At 41.9% G+C, this 24,449-nt stretch overlaps 1 protein-coding gene across 3 annotated transcripts in view; it reads right to left on the reverse strand.

Annotated features, from left to right (window-relative positions):
• The window catches only part of ARMC3 (armadillo repeat containing 3), a 99,177-nt gene extending 75,203 nt beyond the window's left edge, over positions 1-23,974 (reverse strand). For 2 of the 3 annotated variants that reach the window (XM_071215495.1, XM_058297854.1), the window contains exons 1-4: positions 23,892-23,974; positions 20,415-20,463; positions 5,715-5,750; positions 5,270-5,387 (exon numbers count right to left, since the gene is read on the reverse strand). In XM_071215495.1, the coding sequence (XP_071071596.1) occupies positions 5,270-5,387; positions 5,715-5,750; positions 20,415-20,462 (202 nt within the window). In that variant the 5' untranslated portion in view covers position 20,463; positions 23,892-23,974. The remainder of the gene's footprint in view (positions 1-5,269; positions 5,388-5,714; positions 5,751-20,414; positions 20,464-23,891) is intronic. The other variant, XM_058297855.1, reaches the window with a different exon arrangement.
• Between the last annotated feature and the right edge of the window lie 475 nt (positions 23,975-24,449).

A 24,449-nucleotide genomic window follows, 5' to 3' on the forward strand; every position in this document is an offset into this window, starting at 1 on the left:
GTCTGGGAACATATTTTGCATGATTAGAATCCTTTTACATTTATTAAAGCTTGTTTGATGGCCCAGGATATGGTCTATTTTGGTAAATGTTCAAAATGCACTTGAAAAGAATGTGTACTCTGCTGCTATTGAATGGAGTGCTCTATAAATATCAATCAGTGTAAATTCATTGATAGTGCTGTTCAAATCTTTTATATCTTACAGAATTCCTGTCTACTTTCCCCTTTCATTTATTGAGAGACAGGTATTAAAATCTCCAACTATAATTGTGGATGTCTATTTCTCCTTGCGTTTCTAGCTTCATGTATTTGGAAGCTCTTTTATCAGGCACAAAATGTTTAGGATTTTTATAGCCACCTCTCTTGGTCATAATAATATTACCCTTTTCATCTCTGGTACCCCTCTTTTCTCTGTCTACTTTGCCTGATATTGATGTAGCCATACTAGCTGTCTTTTTTCATCCTTTTACTTTTAAAGCATGTGCCTTTATATTTTAAGTGTACTTCCTGAAGGCAGCAGATAGTTGAATCTTGCTGATTATCCAATAACAACTTCTCCCTGTTAACTGAGGTTCTTTGAACATTTGCACTTAACTTTGTTACTGGCATACCTGGGGTTAAATCTGCCATCATCTTAGTTTTTTATATGTCCCATCTAGTCTTTGTTTCCTTTTTCTTCTTTTACTGTCTTTTTTGTAGAAATGATTTTTTAAATGAATTCATTTTATTGCCTTTGTTTTGTTATTTTGATAGTTGCACTAGGTTAAAGTACATATTCTTAACTTATTGGGTCTACTTTCAAGTGGTATTATACCATTTTACATGTGGTATAAAAACCTTACAACAGTATACTTCCATTTTAACCCTTGCCACCTTGATGCTGACATCATACATGTTATTAGACATGTGTTACAGACCTCAAAACCTGATTATTTTTTATGTAAATAATCAAGTATTTTATAAAGTGGTTTAAATAACAAGAAAAATAACCTATGTTAAAGTTACCATTCCTAATGCTCTATCTTTATTCTTTTGGGTATATCCACATTTCCATCTGATGTCATTTTCCTATGACTGAGAGGTCTTTCTTTACCAGTTTTAGTAGTGCATGTCTGCTGGTAATCAACTCTTTTAGCTTTTGTATGCCAAAAAAATTTGCTTGGTATATATCGGACTGTCAGCACCCTGCTCGATGTGCCAAACTGTCACTCAGAAAGGGAGACACTCATTACCACCTCCATGGGAGGGGGTCTCGCCATATGGAAGGTAGCGAGGGTATAACAAGGCCTGCCACCAGGAGCAGCAGTCCTGGAGCCCCCCACTCCATGGTTTGCTGTTGTTGGGATCACCAGCAGAGCACAACTCACACAGGCACTAGATGGAGAAACGTTTACTCACCTAGAGAAGAGACAGAGCGAGGTCAGCTTCACTAGAGGGCACCAGTCCCCTTTGGCCAGCAGGCCTCAATCTGTGGCCAACACAGGCCGATGATCTAGCACACCTGCTTGTGCCACAGTAGAACTCCACTCCCTCCCTGCTAAGAACAGATATTACGGTGGGGGTGACCCAGGTACCATGAAACTCTCATAGTCTGGGGATGTTTACATGCGCTCAGGGCAAAAGGAGAAGGCAAAGGCATGCAAGGGCAGACCCCTATCTGAGATGCCCCAGGAAGGGGTCAGCCATATTGGTCATTCTAACCTAGCAGCCAGGCTGACACATTTGGTCCTGAGCACAGGGTTTAATTTTGGGTCCCAGAGAAAGGCAGCAGGCCATACCCATCTTCCACAGTACAGAATCCAGGGTTGACATTTTTTCCTCCTTTGAGTACTTTAAAGATGTTGCTTTACTGACTTCTTGTTTGCAGCATTTCTGTTAGTAAATCCATCATCATTATCTAAGTTCCTCTGAAAGGAATGTGTCTTTTTTCCCCTTTGGCTACTTTTAAGACTTTCTATCACTGTTTCAGGCAATTTGATTGTGGTGTGTCTTGGTGAAGTTTTCTTCATGTTTCTTATGCATGGGTTTCATTGAGTTTTTTGGATCTGTGGGCTTATATTTTTCATCAAATTTGGAAAATTTTTGGCCATTATTTCATCAAATGTGTTTTCTGTCCCTCTTATCCTTTTTCAGGGACTCCAATTTTACATATATTGGACTACATGAATTTATACCATACCTCATAGAAGCTCTATCTTTTTAAAATCCCTTCTCTCATTATACTTCACTCTGGATATCTGCCATTAATCCAAGCTCATGTATTTTTATCTCAGATTGGAGTTTTCACCTCTAGAAATCTTATTTAGGTATTGTTTATCTTCTGTGTCTTTACTTCTTTCTCATATGGAATAGCTGTTTCAATGTCCTTGACTGCTGATTCTAACATATGTCAGTTCTGGGTCATTTTGATTTATTAGTTGATTTATCTCCTCATTATGGATTGAATTCTCCTGCTTCTTTTCATGCCAAGTAATTTTTGATTGGGTGCCTGACATTTTAAATTCACTGAGTTGTGCAGTGGGAATTTTTGATTCTTTAAATTTTCTCTGCAACATGTTTCAGCTACTTGGAAATACTTTAATCCTTTCAAGGCTTGCTTTCAAGATTTACTAAGTGGCACCAAAATAATGCTAGTTCTAGGGATAATTATTGTCCACTGCTGAGGCTAGACCCTATGTGTATTCTCCCCAAAGCCCTATGAATCTTGAAGGATTTTGGTCTGGCTGGCACAAAATCAGGAACTAATCCTTCTAGGTGGACCTGTGCCTGACCTTAAGTGGTTCCCTCACATGTACATACTGATCATACTCAGCTGAATACTTGAGCAGGACCCTTTAGAGTTCCCCTGAGTTCTCTCTGGGTGCAGCTCTCCCTTGACTGTTTACTCTGCCCTGCAAACTCTAGCTGCCTTTGTCTCCCTGTCTTCTCAACTCAGGGAGTCCAGCAGCTCTGCCCTGGTTTCCCTTTCCTGTGCCGTGGCCTGGGAACTCCCTAACACCAACCATCTGGGGCAATCATAGGGCTCACAGCCTTTGTTCCCTGTCTCTCAGTGGCCATGGTCCTTCCTTCCCTAAGTCCAGTGTCTTCCCAACTGTTATTTCATGTATTTTGTCTGCTTTTTTGATGCTTCAGGCAGGAGGGTAAATCTTGTCCTTTACTTCACTTTGACAAGATGGCAAAGATCCATCCTTGATTTAAGTATTTCAGAAAATACTGCCAGTTTAAAGCACCAGGTTTACAGTGATTTTTTTCCTCTCCCCTCCCCCCCCACCCAGTTGTCTGCTCTCTGCGTCCATTCGCTGTGTGATCTTCTGTGTCTGCTTGCATTCTTGTCAGTGTCACCTGGAATCTGTGTCTCATTTTGTTGCGTCATCTTGCTGCGTCAGCTCTCCATGTGTGCGGCGCCATTCCTGGGCACGCTGCACTTTTCTTGCACTGGGCAGCTCTCCCTATGGGGCGCACTCCTTGTGTGTGGGGTTTCCCTATGTGGGGGACACCCCTGCATGGGGGTCACCCCTATGTGGCATGGCACTTCTTTCACGCATCAGCACTGCGTGTGGGCCAGCTCGTCACACGGATCAGGAAGCCCTGGGTTTGAACCTTGGATCTCCCAATTGGTAGGTGGACACCCTAACCGTTGGGCCAAATCCAATTCCCATTATTTTTGTTTTGATTTCACATGAAATGCATACCAGCTTCTATTTCATGTTACATAAAAAGAGATGATTTATATAGCTAGGTACCTATGACAGCCAGATGATGTGAGAAGGGCAAATCCCTACAGCTGAAAGGGACTTATGTTGCCCTAAGTGCATAGCACAAAGTCTGTCTGGAATTTGACCCAGAGATCTATACAAGCCACTCCTGGATCATGCCTTCCAGAACCAGAATAATACCACAAGTATTGTACCATTTGCTAATTGAATTATGTGGTCTTATCTCATCCAAGTCTCAAAACAATGTTTAAAGTATCATACCTTTAAAAGTAAATTGCTCCTATATTAGATTATTTTGCTAAAAATTTCAGCTTATATAACCTCTTAAAAAGTTCTTAATTAAGATGTTATATCATATAAAGGTCTAATTTTATCACTAACTAAATATATGTTTATAACTAAAATATAAAAGTCTTCTTTGTAAAAATCTTAAGAATCTACTTTTCAGTAGAATCTGACTTGTGCCACTTAAAATTTTTATAAACTACTTTTGCAACAGTTTTAATTCTACAGAAAAATCGTAGGTGGTACAAAGAGTCCCCATACACCCTACACCCAGTTCCCTCTGTTGTTAAATCACACCTAAGTATGGTACATTTGTTACAACTAATGAACAGATATTTAAGTCCCTGCTTTACTGAGGTGGGATTTCCTTAGTTTACCCTAATGTTCCTTTTCTGTTCCAGGATCCCATCCAGGGTACCCCATTTAGTCGTCATGTCTCAGATTCCTCTTGGCTGTGACAGTTTCTCAGGCTTTCCTTGTTTTTGATGGCTAAAACAGTTTCGAGGAGGACTGGTCAGGTACTTTATAGACTACCCCTCCACTGGGATTTGTCTTATTTTTATGAAATCATGATTAAATCGGGGTTTTGGAGAAAAAACATAGTGCCAGTTTCATTGCATGCTATTCACCTGTCTCCTTGCAGTTTATGTCGACCTTGGTCACCTGGCTGAGGTTGAGTTTGTCAGGTGACTCCACTATAAAGTTACTCTTTGTTCCCCATTTCAACATGGTACTCTTTGGAAAGAAGTCAGTATACACAGGCCACACTTAAATAGTGGGAAGTTACATTCTACCTTCTTGAGGGCAAAGTATCTGCACAAATTATTTTAAATTCTTCTGCATGGGAGATTTGTCTTTTGTCTCCAATTTATAATGTTTTCAATCATTATTTATAATTTATATCAGTATGAACTCATGGATATTTATTTTCTACTTTGAGTATAAGCCGACATTGTTATTTATTTTGTTGTGCAACTGTTTCCAGTTTTGACCATAGGGGGCTCTATCAGTTGGTTCTGATGACATGTACAATGTTTAAAACTACATCAAAGCCTTTAAAGTGACTTTTCTAACCAGTGATTAAATTATTTCTTAAGATCAAGTTAGGCACTTAGGGAGCTACCTGACCCAGGTAACGCATTAAATGGCCTTCTAGTGGTCTGAAAAATGTCATTGGACAGAAAGTGAGGACTGGGGGAAAAGTGCCCATTATGTAGTAAATTCTCTGAAAAATGAATGGAATAGAAAGATAAAGTGAAAGATCCAAACCTTTTAAAGCAAATCTATAAATGGCTTCACATGCTTTAGCCAAAATTTCTTCTTCTGGAGAATTAAGCATTAACACCACGGTTGCCGCGTTTTTGCTTTCGATTGTTAATGGATCAAACTGAAACGCAAAGTGAAAAAGATCAGGTGCACTTACGGGCCTTAAAATTCACATTAACATGAATAATGTCTTAAAACCTAGAAAGAACATCATCCTACAAAAAGCATGTGGGCACTGCCTACTAAGTAAGTTGTCATGTCTTTGCTTTAAAAGAACAGAACACAAGCAACAAATCACTGATAGACAGTGGTCAGCCATGGTGAGCTGGAAATTCCTGGGTAGGGAGAGGAGAGCAAAGGATTTTGTAATCTAATAGAGCTAGTCTCTCAGTTTAATCATGTGGAACTAAACAGGTCACTTAATCTCCTAGAATTTTAGTTTCCTTACCTTTATCGTGGGAATGGTAGTATTTATTTCAACATACTGAGGAGAGAATTAGAAATCATTTATGGAAGGTATTTAGCACATTGTTTGGCACATAATAGATGCCCATTAAATAGCATAATATTATATTTCCTACTCAACACAGAAGAATCTTTGAGTACCATTATATCTTAAATGCCCTGATAGTTTTGATAATCAGTAGCTACTTTCCAGTTACTCGACTATGAAAAGACAGTAATTATGTGGGTGAAACAATTTAAAAGCAATACAAAACAGCACATAACAAAATTCTAAATGGGATAACATCTGGAACAGGGTAAGTGGTAATATAGTATAAAGAAAAAGTATAGGATTCAAAGATTTTTAAAAATTGGGCTCTGCCGTGAGGTCCTGGGAATTCTTGGGTAGCTGAAATAAAAACTAACAAAGCTCCTGATCTGTAGGGCCTCCCTTTTGTCAGGGAGAAAACAGATTATTACACTATTTTTCTTCTATTTCCAGTGACTTTCGGAGGAGATAGTTGTGCTGATGTTAAGGGGGAAAAAAAACTCCATAATTTCAAAGCTTCAGCTGGTTCTTTGTGTTAGCCCTTTTTATATGATGAACATCTTAATATGTTTGGGGATATTAAAAAAACCTTGAAGTTCAGTTTTAGGTAGAGCATGGAAAAACAGCTTGCTCTGCAAAAACAAACAGATGAGAATTTCGTGCAGTTGGAAGAACAAAGAAGAGAGAGCATGGGGGTAGGTGCTGACCTGGAAGCAAGGCCAGGAAAACAAGTCCTCTTTGAGGAGAAATGGCTGTTGGATTTCAAGAAAGCACTGCCCAGTTTCCAAATTAAAGCTGCTGTTTGCCCACGCCTAAGTCTATATTAGAAGCTAAAAGGGTTACAAAAGTCATGCAGTTTGCTCTCACGCCTCCTGGGCCCTTTTGGGGAAGCCCAATCCCCAGTAAGTCTGCCACACACAGCTGGCGTACTGGTCAGTGTCCAGGACGCCTGGGGCAAGGGCGGCTTCTGCCAGGGCCCAGTGCAGTGGCCGGGAAGCCAGCTGGTCAGGAGAACACAGGTCCTGGGAACCCCCCAAAACAGTAAGGGAGGGCTTCTCCAAGTATTTGGAGTCAGGGCCTTCTAGTGGTCTGAAAACAGAACCATCTCATTGAGGAGTCAAAAGGTAGCCCAGAGTACAGGAGGATTTGAGGTCCCCTGGGCAGCATGTGAGGCTCGAGTTCATACCATCTCTGAGATCTCTTCCAGACAGAAAATTCTAGGCTCTGTGAAGTGCAGAAACATATGGCAGAGACCATAAGTACGATGGTGAGGAGGGACATTGATTGGAACCAGAGTAAAGAGAAAGCTTCATGGAGATGGTAGAACTCCAGATGTGACCTGAAGAAAGGATAACTTAGGATGGGTAGAGAGGAGGAGGATGGATATTAAAATGGGGGAAATAAAGCAAGGAAGGCTTGATATACAACTGAATGTTTAGTTTATGGTGGCTGAAAAGGAGAGACTTGACTATAGAAAATGTACAGCAGGAAGTAGAAATGCTATTGAATAATTAGAAAAGTAAATGGCCTAGGCCCTCTTTCTCCCAACTCTCTACTGAGGGTCATCGATAAAGGTCAGGGAGAAAGGACTGTAGTTCTAGATGTTTATATCTGGCTAAGTTATCATTCAAATGCAAAAGACATTTTCAAGCACCCACACATTCAAAAGTTTATCAACCATATACTTAAACCGAAATCCTTAAGGTATTTAAATCCTTAAATACCTTAAACCTCTTACTTAGGCAAATACTTCAGTTCAAAACTGAGGAGGACATGATATCACACAATATTGGTGATCCATAAGTAAGAGTAAAATACATAGTTAAACTTAGTGACTGCTGAGAATGATGTGACTCATACCATAATTCTGTTTTTATTAGAGAAATTGTAGATTTACCCAAAAAATCATGCATAAAATACAGAGTTCCCACATACCTCCCCATTAGTCACACATTGTATTAGGGTGGTACATTTGTTGTAATTATGCTGTAATTCTTTTTTTTTTTTTTATTGACTTTGTAATAATATTACATTAAAAATATATATGTGAGGTCCCATTCAGCCCCACCCCCCCCCCCCCCCTCTCCCCCCCAACAACACTCGTTCCCATCATCATGACACATCCATTGGATTTGGTAAGTACATCTTTGGGTACCTCTGCACCTCATAGTCAATGGTCCACATCATGGCCCATACTCTCCTCCTCCATCCAGTGGGCCCTGTGAGGATTTACAATGTCCGGTGATTACCTCTGAAGCACCATCCAGGGCAGCTCCATGTCCCAAAGACGCCTCCACCTCTCATCTCTTCCTGCCTTTCCCCATACCCTTTGTCCATTATGTCCACTTTTCCCAATCCAATGCCACCTCTTCTATGTGGACATTGGATTGGTTGTGTCCATTGCACCTCTATGTCAAGAGGAGGCTCAGATTCCACATGGATGCTGGATGCAATCCTCCCATTTTCAGTTGTAATCACTCTAGGCTCCATGGTGTGGTGGTTGTCCTTCTTCAACTCCATCTTAGCTGAGTGTGGTAAGTCCAATAGATCAGATTGTAGGTGCTGGAGTCTGTTGAGGCTCAGGATCTGGCTATCACATTGTCAGTCCAGAGATTCAAATACCCTAAATATATCTTAAACCCCAACATTAACTGCACCTCCAGCACATTAGCATGAAAGTCTTATGAAGGGAGATCCCATCTGAGTCCAGATTCATCACACATAAACACCATTTCCAAAGAGGGGCCATCTGCCCTGGTAGTTAACCCCCTTGGCCATGACCATAACTCCCATGGGTCTCTTTAGCCCTCACAGGAACCAATATCTGGGGGTTGTATCTGCTTTATCTGTCTCTCTGACTCTGCTCAGTTGTGCATGAGGGCAATCCTTCTGCCAGCCTCCAGACTCTTTTTTAGAAACTCGTAGCCATATAAACTCATTTCTCCTTTCCATTTCCCCCTTACTTTAGGTCAAACAGCATTTTAAAGTCATGGTATTTTATGTAGACATGGATATTCTGCCGCTCCGCATTGAACCTTCCGTATAAGGTCATTTTCCAGTTGCATCATCAGTTGGTAGTTGATAGTGGTCCCTCGTTGCCAGGGAGGCTCATCCCCGGGTGTCATGTCCCACGCTGGGGGGAAGGCATTGCATTTACATGCTGAGTTTGGCTTCGAGACTGGCCACATTTGAGTAACATGAAGGCTGACAGGAGGGAATTCCCAGGCACAATGTTGCTCTAGGCCTTGTTCTTATTTTAGGTTTATCAGCTCACAAGCATAGTCATTGGCATCAGGGGCTCACTGTTGAACCCTCACTCCCTCCCGGTCCCTGCCACTGTACCTGGGAGACTGTCGCTGCTCCCCTAGGGACCACAACAGAGCACCACTGGCCAGGAACCCAGTACCCCCCCTACTGTGGTTTTTAATTGTTGCCACTATGAGTATATCCATACATTACCATGCACCCTGGACATATGTTCTGTACAGCTCCCTGTCAGCCATATATCACCTGTCATTGGTATCCCATACCAGTATCCCTCCATTGCCATTGTTAAAACACTCTGTGATCCAGAACTCCCCGAAATTTGAAGCCCAATATAATGTCATGGTCCCTTACTAGGGAATGTATGCTGTAATTCTTAAGAAAAGAATTCCTGAAGTAATGGTGACAATACTGTAAGAAAAAAAAAAAAAAGCTAATGATGACCTGGAATTAATATTCTAGATTTTTCAACAAAACCCAAGTAAAGAGAGTTTTGGCAAAGGGAACAGGAATGTTGCCTAGTTATAATTATTTTTTTAACATTAATAGAAAAATACAGATTTAAATATGCATATTTGTGGTGGTTTGAAGTTGTATATACCCAGAGAAATATGTTTTTAAATCTAATCCATTCTGTGGGTGTGACCCCATTGTAAGCAGGACGTTTTGATGAGGCTGCTTCGGTTAAGCTGTGGCCCACCTCAGCCAGGATGGGTCTTAATCCTCGCGCTGGGGTCCTTTATAAGAGAAGGAAATTCAGACAGAGAGAAAGGAAGCCACAGAAGCAAGAAGGTGAAATCAGTGAAACCCAGAAGAGAAGGAAGAAACCAGCAGACACCACCATCTGGCAGAGAAGCCAAGGCCACCAGCAGCCAGTCTTCTGGAAGAAAGCGTCACCTTGATGATGCCTTGATGTGGACATTTCCATGGCCTCAAACCATGAGTGAATAAACTCCCATTGTTTAACCCAATCCGTTTGCTTTGAGCAGTCTAGGAACAGTGTTGAAGAGGCCATAAGTAGTTGGTAAAAGTTCCAAATTACCAGAAGGAAAGGGAACCAAGGAAATTTGCTTGGTTCAGAAAAATGAAAGAAAATACAAAAGAAATACAGCATGAAAATAATAGCAAAGAAAAAACGAGCAAAATTATAGGAATAAAACCAAATATGTCAATGATCAAAATAAACCTCAATAGCTTATATAAATAAATAATCTCATTAACTAAGGTTGTCAGATTAGCTTAAAATAAAAATTTATGTTTTCTGTGTGTTTTTAGATATTTGTTCCACTTGACCTTCCACAACATTAATTCAGATCCTCCTGACCAAGACATAGGACATTTCTGGCACCCCTGAAGTTTTCATCACACCCCTTCCCAAAAAATATTCCCTAAAAAGATAACCATTGTTCTGACCTCTGAAATCATTATTTAATTTGGCCCATTCTTGAATTTCATTTAAATGGAGTCATACAACATATTCTCTTTCCTGTCTGGCCTCGTTCACTTGGCATAATGTCTTTATGATTCATATTCATTGTTGCTTGTGTAAGTCAGATTGTTTTGCCTATGCAGTATTCTGTTGTATGAATATACCAATTTGGTTTATTTCTAGTTTGAGGTTATATGTTAGTTTGCCAAAAGGATACCAGTGCAAAGTACCAGAAATCTGTTAGCTTTTATAAAGGGTATTTATTTGGGGTAAAAGCTTACAGTTACAAAGCCCTAAAGACTCCAGTTCTAGGTTGCTTTCTCACAAAAGTCCATTGCCACGTGTGAAAGGAAGATGGCAGGTGATCTCTGCCTGGTCTCTCCTTTCCCTTCAGGCTTCCAGTCCTCCTTCTCTCCTCATTAGAACTCATCTCTCAGGTCTTCCTGTACCTCAGCTGCAGGCTGGCATAGGGCTTTTCTCTCAGGGCTTCCTCTCTCTCCTGGCATAGGGCTCGTTTCTTTCTGGGCTTTCTATAAGTCTTGGCTCTCTTCCCAACAGTCTCAGTAAGCTATCAGGCAATTGGCTCACTCTCCCCAGGGCTGCAGGGTCAAAATGACAAAGTCCTTTCCTCTTCCATGTGTCTTCTTGAGGGAGTGCCCATTTATATCAGCCCTCCAAGGCTTTCCCTGGTCTGTCAATGATGTGTTTAAATCCATCTGGTTTCCAAGTACCTGTAGTAGGACAAATGCCTTGCTGGCTCCTCTTCCACCTGCTACATCCTAAGCAAACATGGAAATGTCATTACTTTTTAATTTATGTTCTCTTCCATCCCTTATACTAATTGTCATGCAAAAGCATCCATCATTCAGCTTTGTCTTCCGCTTCTTTTCTAGGTATCCCATTAATTTTCTTTGCCTACTCTTATAAGGGCGTCCTTTAGCACTCACAGTGTCCAGGCTTTGAGGGGGTTCTTGGTAGCTGTCTTCACAGGGCTGCCAATGCAATATACCAGAAATGGGCTGGCTTTTATAAAGGGAGTCTACTGGCAGTAAAAGCTTACAGTTCCGAGGCTGTGAAATGTCCAAATCAAGGTGCCATCAGAGATGCTTTCTTACCCAAGGTGGCTGTTGGCAGATCCTGGAGTCCTGCCACATGGCAAGGCAAGATAGCAGGCAATCTCTGCCAAGGCCCTTGCCTTCCCTTCCAGACCCACCATCTCCCGAAGCTCAGCTGTGGGTGACCAGGAGTACAGCTCACCCTTCCCCAGGCCTCTTTCGGCTTCTCCGCTGATCCAGCCGCCAGCCCCTCTCTCTCAGACTCTTGAGGTTTCTCCCTTTCTCTCATGGCAGGGTCAAAATGGTGACTCTTTTTCCTCTGTGTCTCTTTCTTATTCTGTGTGTGTTCTCAGTTTATATAAGACCCAGCAAGGGAAACGGACTTTGGCCCAGTGGTTAGGGCGTCCGTCTACCATATGGGAGGTCCGCGGTTCAAGCCCCGGGCCTCCTTGACCCGTGTGGAGCTGGCCCATGCGCAGTGCTGATGCGCGCAAGGAGTGCCCTGCCACACAGTGGTGTCCCCCGCGTAGGGGAGCCCCACGCGCAAGGAGTGCACCCATAAGGAGAGCCGCCCAGCGCGAAGGAGGGAGCAGCCTGCCGAGGAATGGCGCCGCCCACACTTCCCGTGCCGCTGACGACAACAGAAGCGGACAAAGAAACAAGACGCAGCAAATAGACACCAAGAACAGACAACCAGGGGAGGGGGGGGAAATTAAATAAATAAATAAATCTTAAAAAAAATAAAAATAAAATAAAGACTTTTCTCTAATTAAAAAAAAAAAAAAAAAAAGACCCAGCAAGAGCAAGAGGGCGGAGACCCAACCTGGGTCACACCTCACTGACGTAGTCCAATCAAAGGTCCTAAAGCGATCTAATCAAATAACCTAATCAAGGTCTCAGCTAAATCTAATCAATAGGTCCCATCCACACTGCATTTACAGGCACATTCTGAGCGAGCTTTAGAACATAATTTTCTGGAGCCCACAAAAGAAAAACCAGGACAGTAGCCAACCTGCAAGTGGTGAAAGATAGGTCAATTGTCCAGCTATTCTTCAGCTTTAATGGGATCTCCAATCCATTTACACCCTCTACTTTCTATCATTCTATCAGCTTTCTCCTTTTGTCACTTCACTTCTTATCCTGCTTAGATTTTTTAAAAAAGATTTATTTATTTGTTTATTTCCCCCCCACCCCTCTCCCATCCTGCTGTTTTTGCTATCTGTGTTGTCTTCTCATTTTCTCTCCTCTAGGATTCACTGGGATTCGATCCTGGAGACCTCTAAGGGGGAGAGGGGTTCCCTGTCAATTGGGCCACCTCAGTTCCTGGTTTCTGCTGTGCTTCATACTGACTCACTTTGTCTCTCTTTTGAGGCATCATCATCTTGCTGCATGAATCATTTGCACAGGGCACTGGCTCACCACACGGGCACGCATGCGGGCACTGGTTCACCATGCAGGCACTCGTGCAGGCACTGGCTTATCATGTGGGGATGCTTTCTCTCCTTTTTTTTCACCAGGAGGCCCCAGGAATCGAATCCAGATCCTCCCATATGGTAGGCAGAAGCTCTATCACATGAGCCACATCCACTTCCCCCTGCTTAGGTTTTATGGTCCATTGTTTTGATAACACTCCTGACAAAAAACTTAAATGTCCTTGTCTATTTATCACATCAATTCAATCAAATGTGAACGAACAGTACCATTTGCTTTCTTGGCATTTGCACCCAAGCATCCAAGCACTCTTAGAGAATGTTCTACTATAGGGAAAATTATTTTCCCTATAAATTCATGATCAACAATTCCAAAAGGGCCCTCAGTAATGCCTACTGAACCTACCACGTTTCTCTTATAAACGTGATTCCTCCCCCTCCTCAAAGAGTATTTCAAACCACCTCCACTAAACGCAATTCCTGAAATGCCAACCTTCCCCCACTGTTCCTCTTCTCTGCCCCACCCCAGCAAACTTCTCAGATAAAATAAAGTTACGAGATGGAAATGCCATCAACTCCAACTTCCAGAAATGAAATCTACCTATTTCTGCACGTTTTCTTCCTTCCCGTTACATTAGAGAAAATATTTCCCCTACCAAGGCCAGTCCCTTAATGTGAGCTCTGTGTTTTTAACCCTCTCATTTTAAGTCCCTCCTTCATTCAATAACTACTGATGCCTTTAGGTTACTTCAGTTTGGGACCCTTATGAATACAGCTGCTATGAACATTTTCATACAAGTCTCTTTGTAGACATATGTTTTCATTTCTTTTGGGTAAATATCTACAAGCAGAATTTCTGGGTTGTCTGGCCAATATGTTTAACTTTACAGGAAAATGACATTTTTTTCCTAAAGTAGTTTTTACCACTTCACATTTCCAACAGCAATGTGTCTGTATTAAGCATAGTATCTCTTCATTTATTTAGGTTTTCCTTAATTTGTCTCAGTAATGTTTTGCAGTTTTTGGCGTATAGGTATTATATTTATTTTGCTAAACCTCTGTGTGATGGTTAGGCTAATATGTCAACTTGGCCAGATAATGGTGCCCCGTTGTTTGGTCAAGCAAGCACTGGGCTAATTGTAATACAAGGGCATTTCATGGACTTTAATCACGAGTGAGTAGGTTACATCTTTGACTGATTACATCTCTAATCAACTGAGGAGATTGCTATCAGCGATGAGTGAAGTCTCACCCAATCAGGTGTAGGCCTTAAAAGGAGAAGTGATTCCAGCATTCAGAGAGACAATTCCCATCTCTGTTTCAGACAGCTGGCGTCTCCTGGGGAGCTCAACCAGGACTTTCATCTGAGGCCCTGGCTTGCAACCTGCCCTACAGAGTTTGCACTTGGGCATCCCAATGGATGCATGAGACAATTTTATAAATTCTCATACTGCTTACAGGTATCTCCTATTGGTTCTATATCCCAAGAGAACACTAATAACTAATATATTTTGAATATTTCATTATTTTAGGTACTATGGAAAATTATGTTTCTGGTATTTTCAAGTACTCCATGTTTTTTCTCCATGTATTTCAAACTTCTATTACCTAGTGAACAACATTTAAGAACACTTGTCCTCTTAAAGAATGGACTTTTTAAAAAAATAACATTATAAGATACACATTTTTTTCCTCTGGAAATTATCTTTGTCTTGAAATTTAATTTGTCTGATATTAACATACACACTCTAGCATTCTTATGATTAGTACTTGCATGGTATATTTTTTCCGCATTTTTACTTTTAACCTATCTGTATTAAAGGTTTCTTGCAGACAGCTTATAGTTGATTCCTGCTTTTTCAATTCAGTTTGACAATCCTATCTTTAATTGGAATATTAGATCATTTACAGTTAATGTAGTTGTTGATATGGTTGGATTTTTATCCACCATCTTGTTATATGTTTTCCCTTGTTCCTCTCTCTTCCTTGTTCCTACCATTTTTTGGATAACTGAATATTGTAGTACCCCATTCTATCTCCTCTGTTGTTTTATCAACTGGTTTTTCTCCTGGTTATCCGTCATATTTTCCTCCTTTGCATTCCTAACTGTTTTGGGGGATGCTAGACATTGTGAAAATTACGTTGTTGAGTGTCTGGATTTTTGTCATCTTCTCTCAAAGGATCTCGAGAATTGCTTTGGCACGAAGTTATCTTGCTTTATGGATCCACTTGATCAAGTTAAACAGTGTTATTTAGCTTTGTGAGGGCAGGTCTAGGGAAGGCTTGTGCCTCAGTAGCAGTAGGGCTAAACTAGTCCCAGAGGAACTGGAGATTCTACTCAGCCCCCAGTGCTCAACAAGCTCTCTCTATTCTTTCGGATCAAAATCTGAATGTCTCCCAGACTGGTGTGAGCTCTGGAAATTATTAGCTTAGCAGAGAATTGTTCCTTACCAGGCCATGTGGCATTTCAACCACATAAATAAGTAACTCGAATCAGGAGGACCATTAAGCAGATTTCTGAAGATGTAGTTCTATCCTCCCTCATCCCCTTCCCTGCAAATTTCAGCCACCTTAGTCTCCCTGAACTCTGATTTCTTAAAACTCTCTTATTAAAACAAAAACAAATTCCCTTGATATTAATCATCTTCCAGGTAACTCTTCTCTCTTCCTTAGTCAAAAATCTTATGAGCAATTTACTTTTCTCCATTTCCTCACTCCTACTCCCTGGCACACATCTCCAATCTTAATTTAACCCCCATCGACTCACCAAAATAGCACCTTAGAATTTTTATCCTGGAAACCTCTGAGTGCTCTGATATTTCAATTTTTTTTTAAACCTGACTTGCAGAACCATGTAAATCAATATATCATGTTTGAACATGAATATGTCAGAATGATTACAATTCTCAAAGGAGAGAACATTAAAGTACATTTAAACAGCTATGGTAAATGCCATTTGATCTTTCTTCAAAGGTTTAGAAAACACTACAGTATTTCACCATGTCTTTTTTTCATCATTAAGAAAAAAATGATATGGGTGCTAGATGCTTACAAGGAGAGCCGTTGAAGGAGGAGAAATACCAACATTTGGCAAGGACTAGAGAAACTTGGCATCACATTTGTTTCTCCTACAGAGCCTACAGCATTATAGTAATTTTTTATTTAAAAAGGCACTGAGAATAAAATGATAGCTATAACAGAATGCCACATGACTAAATAAATAATACTGTGTTGTAATTACATATCCCATCTGCTCTCCCATGAGGAAGTCACAGTCGCCAGCAAGCTTGCTGTGAAATTATAATTTCACGCTCTGTACCAAATAAATAATGAACCAAAATTATTTACAAAAAGAATGAAAGAAAGGGGAAGCATTTTGGCTAAGCTTTTACTTTTAAGCCCAAAGGGTTAGTGAAGCCCTAGACTTAGTGATATTTTATATCTCTATTAAGGAAATAAGGCTGTCTCAAATGGTATTGTCTGATAGAACTTTCTGCAGCAGGGGAAATGGGCTGAAATCTGTGCTGTCCCGCCCAGTAGCCACAAGTCACGTGCGGCCATTGACCACGTGAAGTAAAACCAATGTGACTGGGCAATTGCATTCAATTTTTTTTTTGGCTTGCACAACATTGTGAATGTACTAAGTGCCACTGAAATGTTCACTTTAAAATGGTTAATTTTTTGTTATGTCAGTTTCATCTCAAGGAAAACAAATGTACACTTAAATTGTACAGGTCTTAGGTATACAAAGTGTGTCACCCACGTCACCAACACCCCAATCAGGAATAAAACGTTGCCATCCCCCCAGAAAAGTCTTGTGCCCCTTCTCATATGAAACCACTCACGTCCATCGTTCTAATTTCAGCCCTGTAGTTCAGGTTCTTGAACCTCATATGCATTGAGTTACACAGTCTGTATGCACTGTCTGGCTCCTTTCAAGCAACAAAACATTTTTGAGATTCATCCATATTATTTTATAAATTTGTATTTTGATCCTTTTTATTGCTGAGTGGTATTTCCATTCTATGAGTTTACAGTTTGTTTTTCTGCTCTCCTGTTGAGAGGTATTCAGGTAGTTTCCAATTTTTTGTTATTATGAGTAGAAATGCAATAACACTTTTTGTGGACATGTGATTTTACTTGGGAGGTGGTAATTTTACTTAAAGAGCCACATGTGACCAGTGGCTACTATATTAGGCACCACAGGGCTAAAAGAATTGAGCTGAAGGTAAGTGATCTTGACATCTGATTTCTGTCGGAATGTGTCTGCCAGGTCAGCGGTCCCAGTCCGAGGAGCTGACTGCACAAGGAAAGGAGAGACGAACCAGAGCAGGACAAAGACTGTGCTCATCTCCTCTGAGTTTTTGGTGGAGAAGATGTAGGTATCAGTAAAAACCTGATAAGTGTAAAGGTTAAAATGAAAATCACTAAAATGGGTTTTAGTTGACTTTACAACATGAATTGAAACAGCAAACTTTTAGAGCAAGGAGAGCAATTGTTTATACTGTTATATATATATATTACTTATGGATTTATGGATTTTATTAAGTCATGGTGTTTTATTTAACTGTGATGAGGGAGAAAGCTGGGGAAATAAGCCCCTATGATTCTTCATTTCTAAAACAAGTCTAAGAATGAGACAAAGGTTAAGCTTGAGTCTGATGCAGAAAGTCCGGCAGACACACACGGGCCCCGGGAGCCCTCCCGATCGTCCAGGGATTTGGGTCTGGTTGCCCAGGGGAGGGAGCACGTGCCACTCTTGGCCTCGCCCTATCTCAGTTTGTGCCATGCTGAGCCCGCCAGGTGCATCCGACTCAAACAGAGCCAGTGAACTTGACGCTGCGGCCTCGGGGTTCTGGGGCCAGGTCGCAGACCCTTGTGAGTTTAGGTACTGTGGGTTTATCCAGTGAAGCTTGATCCATCTTCGAAATATGTAGAGAATAAAATGTCCAAGCTCACGAGCTGGAGGACTGGACCGCGAATCACGGTGGCCTCCCATTCATTGGGCCTCTGGAACTTAAGGGGCTGCTAGTCACTCAGAGCTGACGTCCCGTCACCTTGGGCAGTCCGTGTGAACGTCCTCGCCTCCACAGAACAAGGAGCAGCTGTCTCAGCTACGTCGTCATCACCAGCAGCATCTACCCCATTCTTAGCTGGTGCCAGGTGCTGGTCGAAGCCTCTGGCACGCGCCTCGCCTTGCTGGGAGCACCTCGAAATGGGCACCTCGCATCCTCACTGCTGCTAAGGAAATGCGCTCGAGGTCCTCGGCAGCGGCTGGAGGAATGCGGGTCCAAACCCAGGCGGCAGAATTCCAGAATTCCCAAAACCTATCCTTGCCGTCACTGAGTATCTCATCTTCTACTGAGAGTTGCCGCATGGTGTCGTCCACGGCAGTAATTTTTATGCAATCATTCCGCAATAAGTTTGCCTATTATTGAAGCATCTCAACCTTTTAGTCAGACCTGGGAATGATTTGGGAAGGCAGAATTTTGTTGTATATATCTTCCAATATCTAGGCATCTTAGCTAGTGCGCTCTCTTATGAGGAAGAATGGAGATCAATAAATATAAAAGCACATATTTAATGTATGTTATGACAAACAGTAACACTAAGAAAGCAAAGGGAATTTTTTGTTTTAGCCATACCACTAAACACTTTTGCTGTCCTTATCACCCATTTTAACCAGTGGATGAAAGATGAATAAAAACTAAAATCTTTGGAAACGATGTTTTCAAGAAATTCTTTAAGAAGCAAATGACCATCAAGTAGTTACATATCCCTCATTTAAATCCTGCCTTCGTTTTTAATTTGTACAACAAATCTTTCATGGATGTTGAAGGGGTATACCCTGGAGCAGATTCCAAGTTAATACAATGTGAATGGTGCTACACTGTTTGGAGGGATGAGAATTTACAAGCTATGGAAAGAATTAAATATTGTAATACTCGGTTTTGTTAAGTGGTAGGGAAAGGATGGAAAACCCTGGAGAAAGGCACTGATTCTGGAAAGATCTCCAGCAGCAGGAACCACTGGTAACCACACACACACATCTCCCCCCAAGGTTACTGAGAACTGAAGAAGCAAGAGCCTTATTTTTATTAACTCTGGGTTTGGAATCATCTCTCAAGGCTTTGATTGTCCCTCAAGGATTGGCGTACAAAGGCCAGTGGCGAGACATTAGAAAATGTTTGGAAATATATCAGACAAAGGTATGCTAGTCCTCCAGTTTGAATGCAATGTGCTTGTTGTCTGTATGCAGTGAGTCCACTCCCTGCTAATAAGATGCCAATAATTTATAAGGCAGCAAAAAAGAGGGCGATGCAAACCAGGGGGCAATGAGAAAACTAAAAGAATCTGGAACATTTTAAGAGTGTGTCCAAAGGAGAACCACCAAGATGACAGCACTACATCATGAAACCACAGAGACCAGCTTGGCAAGGCCCCGGCAGGGCCCATTGACCTCCGGTGCGTCTCGCCTGCTTCGCTCCCTGTACGTGGGCACGTACTTCCCTGCTCATGTGGGTTGCCTGTGAGCGACGTGGGGCCAGAGGGCCCCATACCAGCCCTTATCTACTGAGTGGCCACGCTGCGCCCAACACTGAGTATTCTACCTGCATCATTTCACTTAAATTCAGACAATAACCACAATGCGTTGGCTATTAAATTCCTGTTTAAGAGATAAAGAGAAACTGAAACAACGTGGCCAAATTTGGTTGCGTTCCTAACCCCAGGCTCCAAGGCTGATTTCCTCATTCAGCCCAGGTTTCTCCAAATTTTAAGATCCTGCTTATATGGACTATTATAATTTCTTTTCTATTCACATTTTATCTGAAGACAAATCACATCGAACACTGATTTCAAAAGGTGTCTAAACTGAAAATTGTCAAAGGTCCCCTTCCATTTTTAACAATCTCGGTCATTCACAAACATTAAAGAGAGAAGATTAAATTGTGCTTTTAAAAGAGCGAGACAAGCCTCTGCAGAGGGGGGATACCTCACTTATGCATCTGGAATATAAAAAAGATGACGGGCCCAGGCTCCCCTCGCCTTAGATGTGATGTCCAACCAGCTAAACTCATCTCCAGGCAACCTTATCTACATAGCTAATAGCTATAGCATAGGCTCTAGTTATTTTTGAAAATTCACCCAGATAATTAACCTTAATGAGAGACTGGCAGATGTAAAGTATTGAAAAGAACAAACAAAAGGTATTTATTCATTTACAAGGCTTACAAACATGCCATCCACATACTGGGAAAGCTAATAATTGCCCTCTAATTATAATAATTATGTAATGACAAGCTGTAAATGTTTGTTTATATAATGTTAGATTTCTCTGACTAATCTTATCCTTAGTCAGACTTTGGACTTCTGCCACTATGTATTCACGTTTACACTGCTACATGCCAAACTGTCTTAACAATTTATTTTAAAACTGGTTGTTAAAGTGCTACTAGTATTCAAATCAGAAACTTACCACATCCTTAGGAGGAGGTTCTACTTCCTTCTTTATCTTTTTACCCATTCTAGAAAAAGATGCAATCAATGGTTAGTTTCATTGTACATATGTCCAAAAATTTCTCAGTTACCTGTCCTTGGGAGAAGGCTTTAAATCCTTCCTTATATTTTTTAACTATTCTAAAAGAAAATGGAATAAGACATAGATATTATTCATATGTACAAATATATTACTTATATCCCTATTTCCAACTCTGCGGTTTTAAGGGAACACATCTGTAAGATTGTTGCAAAGTGGTCCTGCCTTCCACTTGGAAAGGAGGTGACCATGTTAGTGACATAACTTTTTTTTTTTAAGATTTATTTTTTATTTATTTCTCTTCCCTTCCTCCCCCCCAGTTGTCTGCTCTCTGTGTCCATTCGCTGTGTGTTCTTCTGTGACCACTTCTATCCTTATCAGCAGCACCGGGAATCTGTGTTTCTCTCTTTGTTGTGTCATCTCTCTGTGTGCAGCGCCATTCCTGGGCAGGCTGCACTTTCTTTGGCGCTGGGCGGCTCTCCTTACGGGGCGCACTCCTTGCGCGTGGGGCTTCCCTATGCGGGGGCACCCCTGCGTGGCAGGGCACTCCCTGTGCACATCAGCACTGCGCATGGGCCAGCTCCACACGGGTCAAGGAGGCCCGGGGTTTGAACCGCGGACCTCTCATGTGGTAGACTGATGCTCTATCCATTGGGCCAAGCCCACGTCCCATAACTTTTATTTATCTAACAAGATAACATTTGCCAGGCTGACAGCTCATCTATGCAGGGCTTGAGAGCCTAAATCTAAGCTCCTCTATACTCTGTAAGAATGTAAAGGCAACAAAGGCAGGGATTTGTCTCTTTTGTTGCAGCGATGTACCCCCACCACCTAACATGGTTTCTGGTGCACAGTAGTCATTCAATGTTTAGAGAAATTGTTACTCCATTTTTCCTGGAAGTAATGATTTTGTGAACAGCTTCCAAGATCCTACAAACTCTGAATGTACATTTGTGTCATTTTCCCAGGTAACAAAAAGTTTTCTCTATCATCAATGACTCAATTAAAAAACAATTCAGAATCAAAGAGAGGTATAGGTGGGGGGAATGGAAGATGGGGTTACTCTTTGCAAGATCCTTTTCCCTGCCCTCAAAAGCCCAAGGCTGTGAGGGACATGGGTCAGAGACATAGCACGCAGAGTTGACAAGCCACAGGGCTAGAGAGCTTCCCAAGATGTTGACTCCAGTTAGAATGGCCCTAGAAATCTTTCTAGTTTTGTCCAACAAGAGTTTATGGGGTTATGTTTATACCAGAAGAACCCCCAAAAATATATTCACACTCAAGAGAAGCTGGGAGATAGAACATCCTTGGAAAAAAATTTACAGCTCCAAGGTTGGTTCAAACGGTTTGTCAAGGGACAAAAGCAACCCTTAACTTCAGAGACACTGAGCAGAATTTATCACACACATTAAGAAGCCACCCGTCCATAGAAACGCAAAGGGGCTTATGAAGGACATCTAGTCCAGGTCCTTAGCTATTGAAGATCTCTGAAGGCTGGGCAGGCTTATTATGTGATGTATTACTTCCAATACATTAAAATGTTAATGTACACACACCCCCCATCAAATACAATTTTCATCATTAAAAGTTTTGAAATTTGCATTTGAAATCACTCAGCACTCAGTGTGCATAACTGGACATTCTTGCAAAATGAGAAAATTGTCTTATAATCAATGGAATTTTAATATTCATAAAAATATTTAACATTGATTTTTCAATTTTTCTTTTCATACTTTAGAGACAATTTTCCTCCCAAATCTTTCATAGGTGCTTGACAAGTTTGCAGGCCCTAGGCTCCATGCCTGCAATGCTTCAAACGGACACACAACAACCACTCTGGACAAATGAGAATCTATCCCAGAATTAGATGGCAAGGAAAAGAGTGTTCATGGTTCTTTGTAACCAATTCCAAGACAGAGCAGTCTTTGATTTAGAAAAGAATTCTGTATGAAAAATACTCAAGAAGCAGTTCAACTACTTCTACATAAAGTTATTGTAATTCATCTGATTTTCACTGAGGAACTTATCTTTCCTATTTCAGGACAATACTTTCGAGCAATTTCATAATGAAGAGTGCAGAGCCTGGACTAACCTTAACATCACAATATTACAAAGCTGGTCCTGGGCAATACTGTGAATTAGGAAGAATTTGTGCATTTAATGCCTTACCGGGTATAACACTTCATGGCAGAGAGAAGAGTCTAACATAGGCTCAGTGATAATGAGCCTCAGAGAAGGCCCTAAGACTTTTTGGTTAAAAATTTTTAAACTCAGTATTTCACTTAAAACCAACATGATATAACTAAATTACCTTATACTGTTTTATTCTTTAAAGATTTGTGTTCCTTTAATGTGACAGAGAAGTCAAATTAAGAAAATCCCTCTGACTTTTTGAAGTACTTGAATTAAACCTATGGTCTTGTTTATTTCATCACTCTGCCCACTGATTTTTTTTTTCTTTTAAAGGCACTAGATTTCATTATAGAGAATCAGAAAGCAAAGGGGGAAATAAATAAAAAATCACCCAGAGATAAGCTCGGGGAAATCAGGACTATTCGTGTGTGGAGATAGATTTCTCTGTGTGTGCGCAGGCATGGGCGTGCGTGCGCATTGTCTGGTGATTTTGCCACCCTACCTGGACTTTCTTTCCCCTATTCCAACCTTTCCTTCTGGGACCATTTTCTTCCTATGTTGTTAAAAGAATAAATGCACAAATTCATGCAGTAGTCTTGTCTATCCTACGTGGAGACAATCATCCCCAACATACCAGCATATCATGTCATTTTAAATAACCCTTTAAAATTCACTATTTATCTAGCCAGTCTCCTGTTGGCTTCTGGAAATATGGACAAAGGTGCAATGAACATCCTTGGATATAAAAATTTTCATCCACAACCTCAACTGTTTCATTAGGATAAATCCCTGGGAGAAACTCTACGGCATTGGATTTGGGAGGGGGAAAAAAAATCCATATTATATTTGCATTTTCTTGATTATTGGAGAGGAGCCCACATTTCTTCCATGAGTTTATTGGCCATTTCTATTTCTCTTACTGTGAACTTTCAGCCTATGATCTTAGAGATTTGTTTTCAGACGGCTTTAAGGAGAGGGGGTGGGCTCGAGCAACTCGGGGCCAACTTCTTGAGTTGCTCACAGTCAATGGACTGAATCTTGGGCGCTCAAATCCCCTCTTGGAATCTCAGTTGTGCCCCCTGTTAGATGGGAGGTGGCCGGGATGCTCACGAAATCCACCCGACCCCTGTCTAACACTACGGAGACTGGGCAGGGACAGATAACTCCTAACAAGGGGTTCCCTGGGTAGCTTCAGCAGTCCCCCGGCGCGGCTCCTTCTTCGTCCCCAAGCTTTGCTCTGGCCTCTGCCCTGGGGACAGGTGAGCAGCTGCCGCCCACCTTTACCTGCCGGGGACTCCACGGAACAACCGCTCCTCCGCCCTGGCAAACCCAGGGCCGCGCGCTTCCGCGTCCAGCTGTTGTCTCTGGTTACTAGGAGACGCCCGTGCGCCTGCGCCCTGGGAGCCCGCCGGCCTGCCCACTGTTGTCCCTGGTTGCTAGGAGACGCCCGCGCGCCTGCGCCCTGGGAGCCCGCCGCCCTGCCCACTGTTGTCCGTGGTTGCTGGGAGACGCCCGCGCGCCTGCGCCTGGGGACCGAGCCCGGCTGCCCTCAGCGCCTGCTCTACTTGGTGGGTCAGGGTCGGAGGAGCCACGTGCGTCCGGAGTTGCCTGAGTCCGGTGGTTTGGGACAGACTAGGACCCCGGAGTCCTCCAATTCCCAGTTGTTGGGGCCAGGTCACGGGACAGCCTCGGCTTCTGACCAGGAACCGTGATGAATTCAGATCCTTAAAGAGGCCACTGGTCCGCCCTCCAACCTCCGCCGGTATCTCGGTGCCAGTGACCCCACATCGCCGGATCCTGCCCCGACGCCTCCCGCTGCAGCCCGGCATTCCTCACTTGGCG

The sequence above is a fragment of the Dasypus novemcinctus genome, chromosome 5 (genome assembly GCF_030445035.2).
Source record: "Dasypus novemcinctus isolate mDasNov1 chromosome 5, mDasNov1.1.hap2, whole genome shotgun sequence".
NCBI classification, from domain to species: domain Eukaryota; kingdom Metazoa; phylum Chordata; class Mammalia; order Cingulata; family Dasypodidae; genus Dasypus; species Dasypus novemcinctus.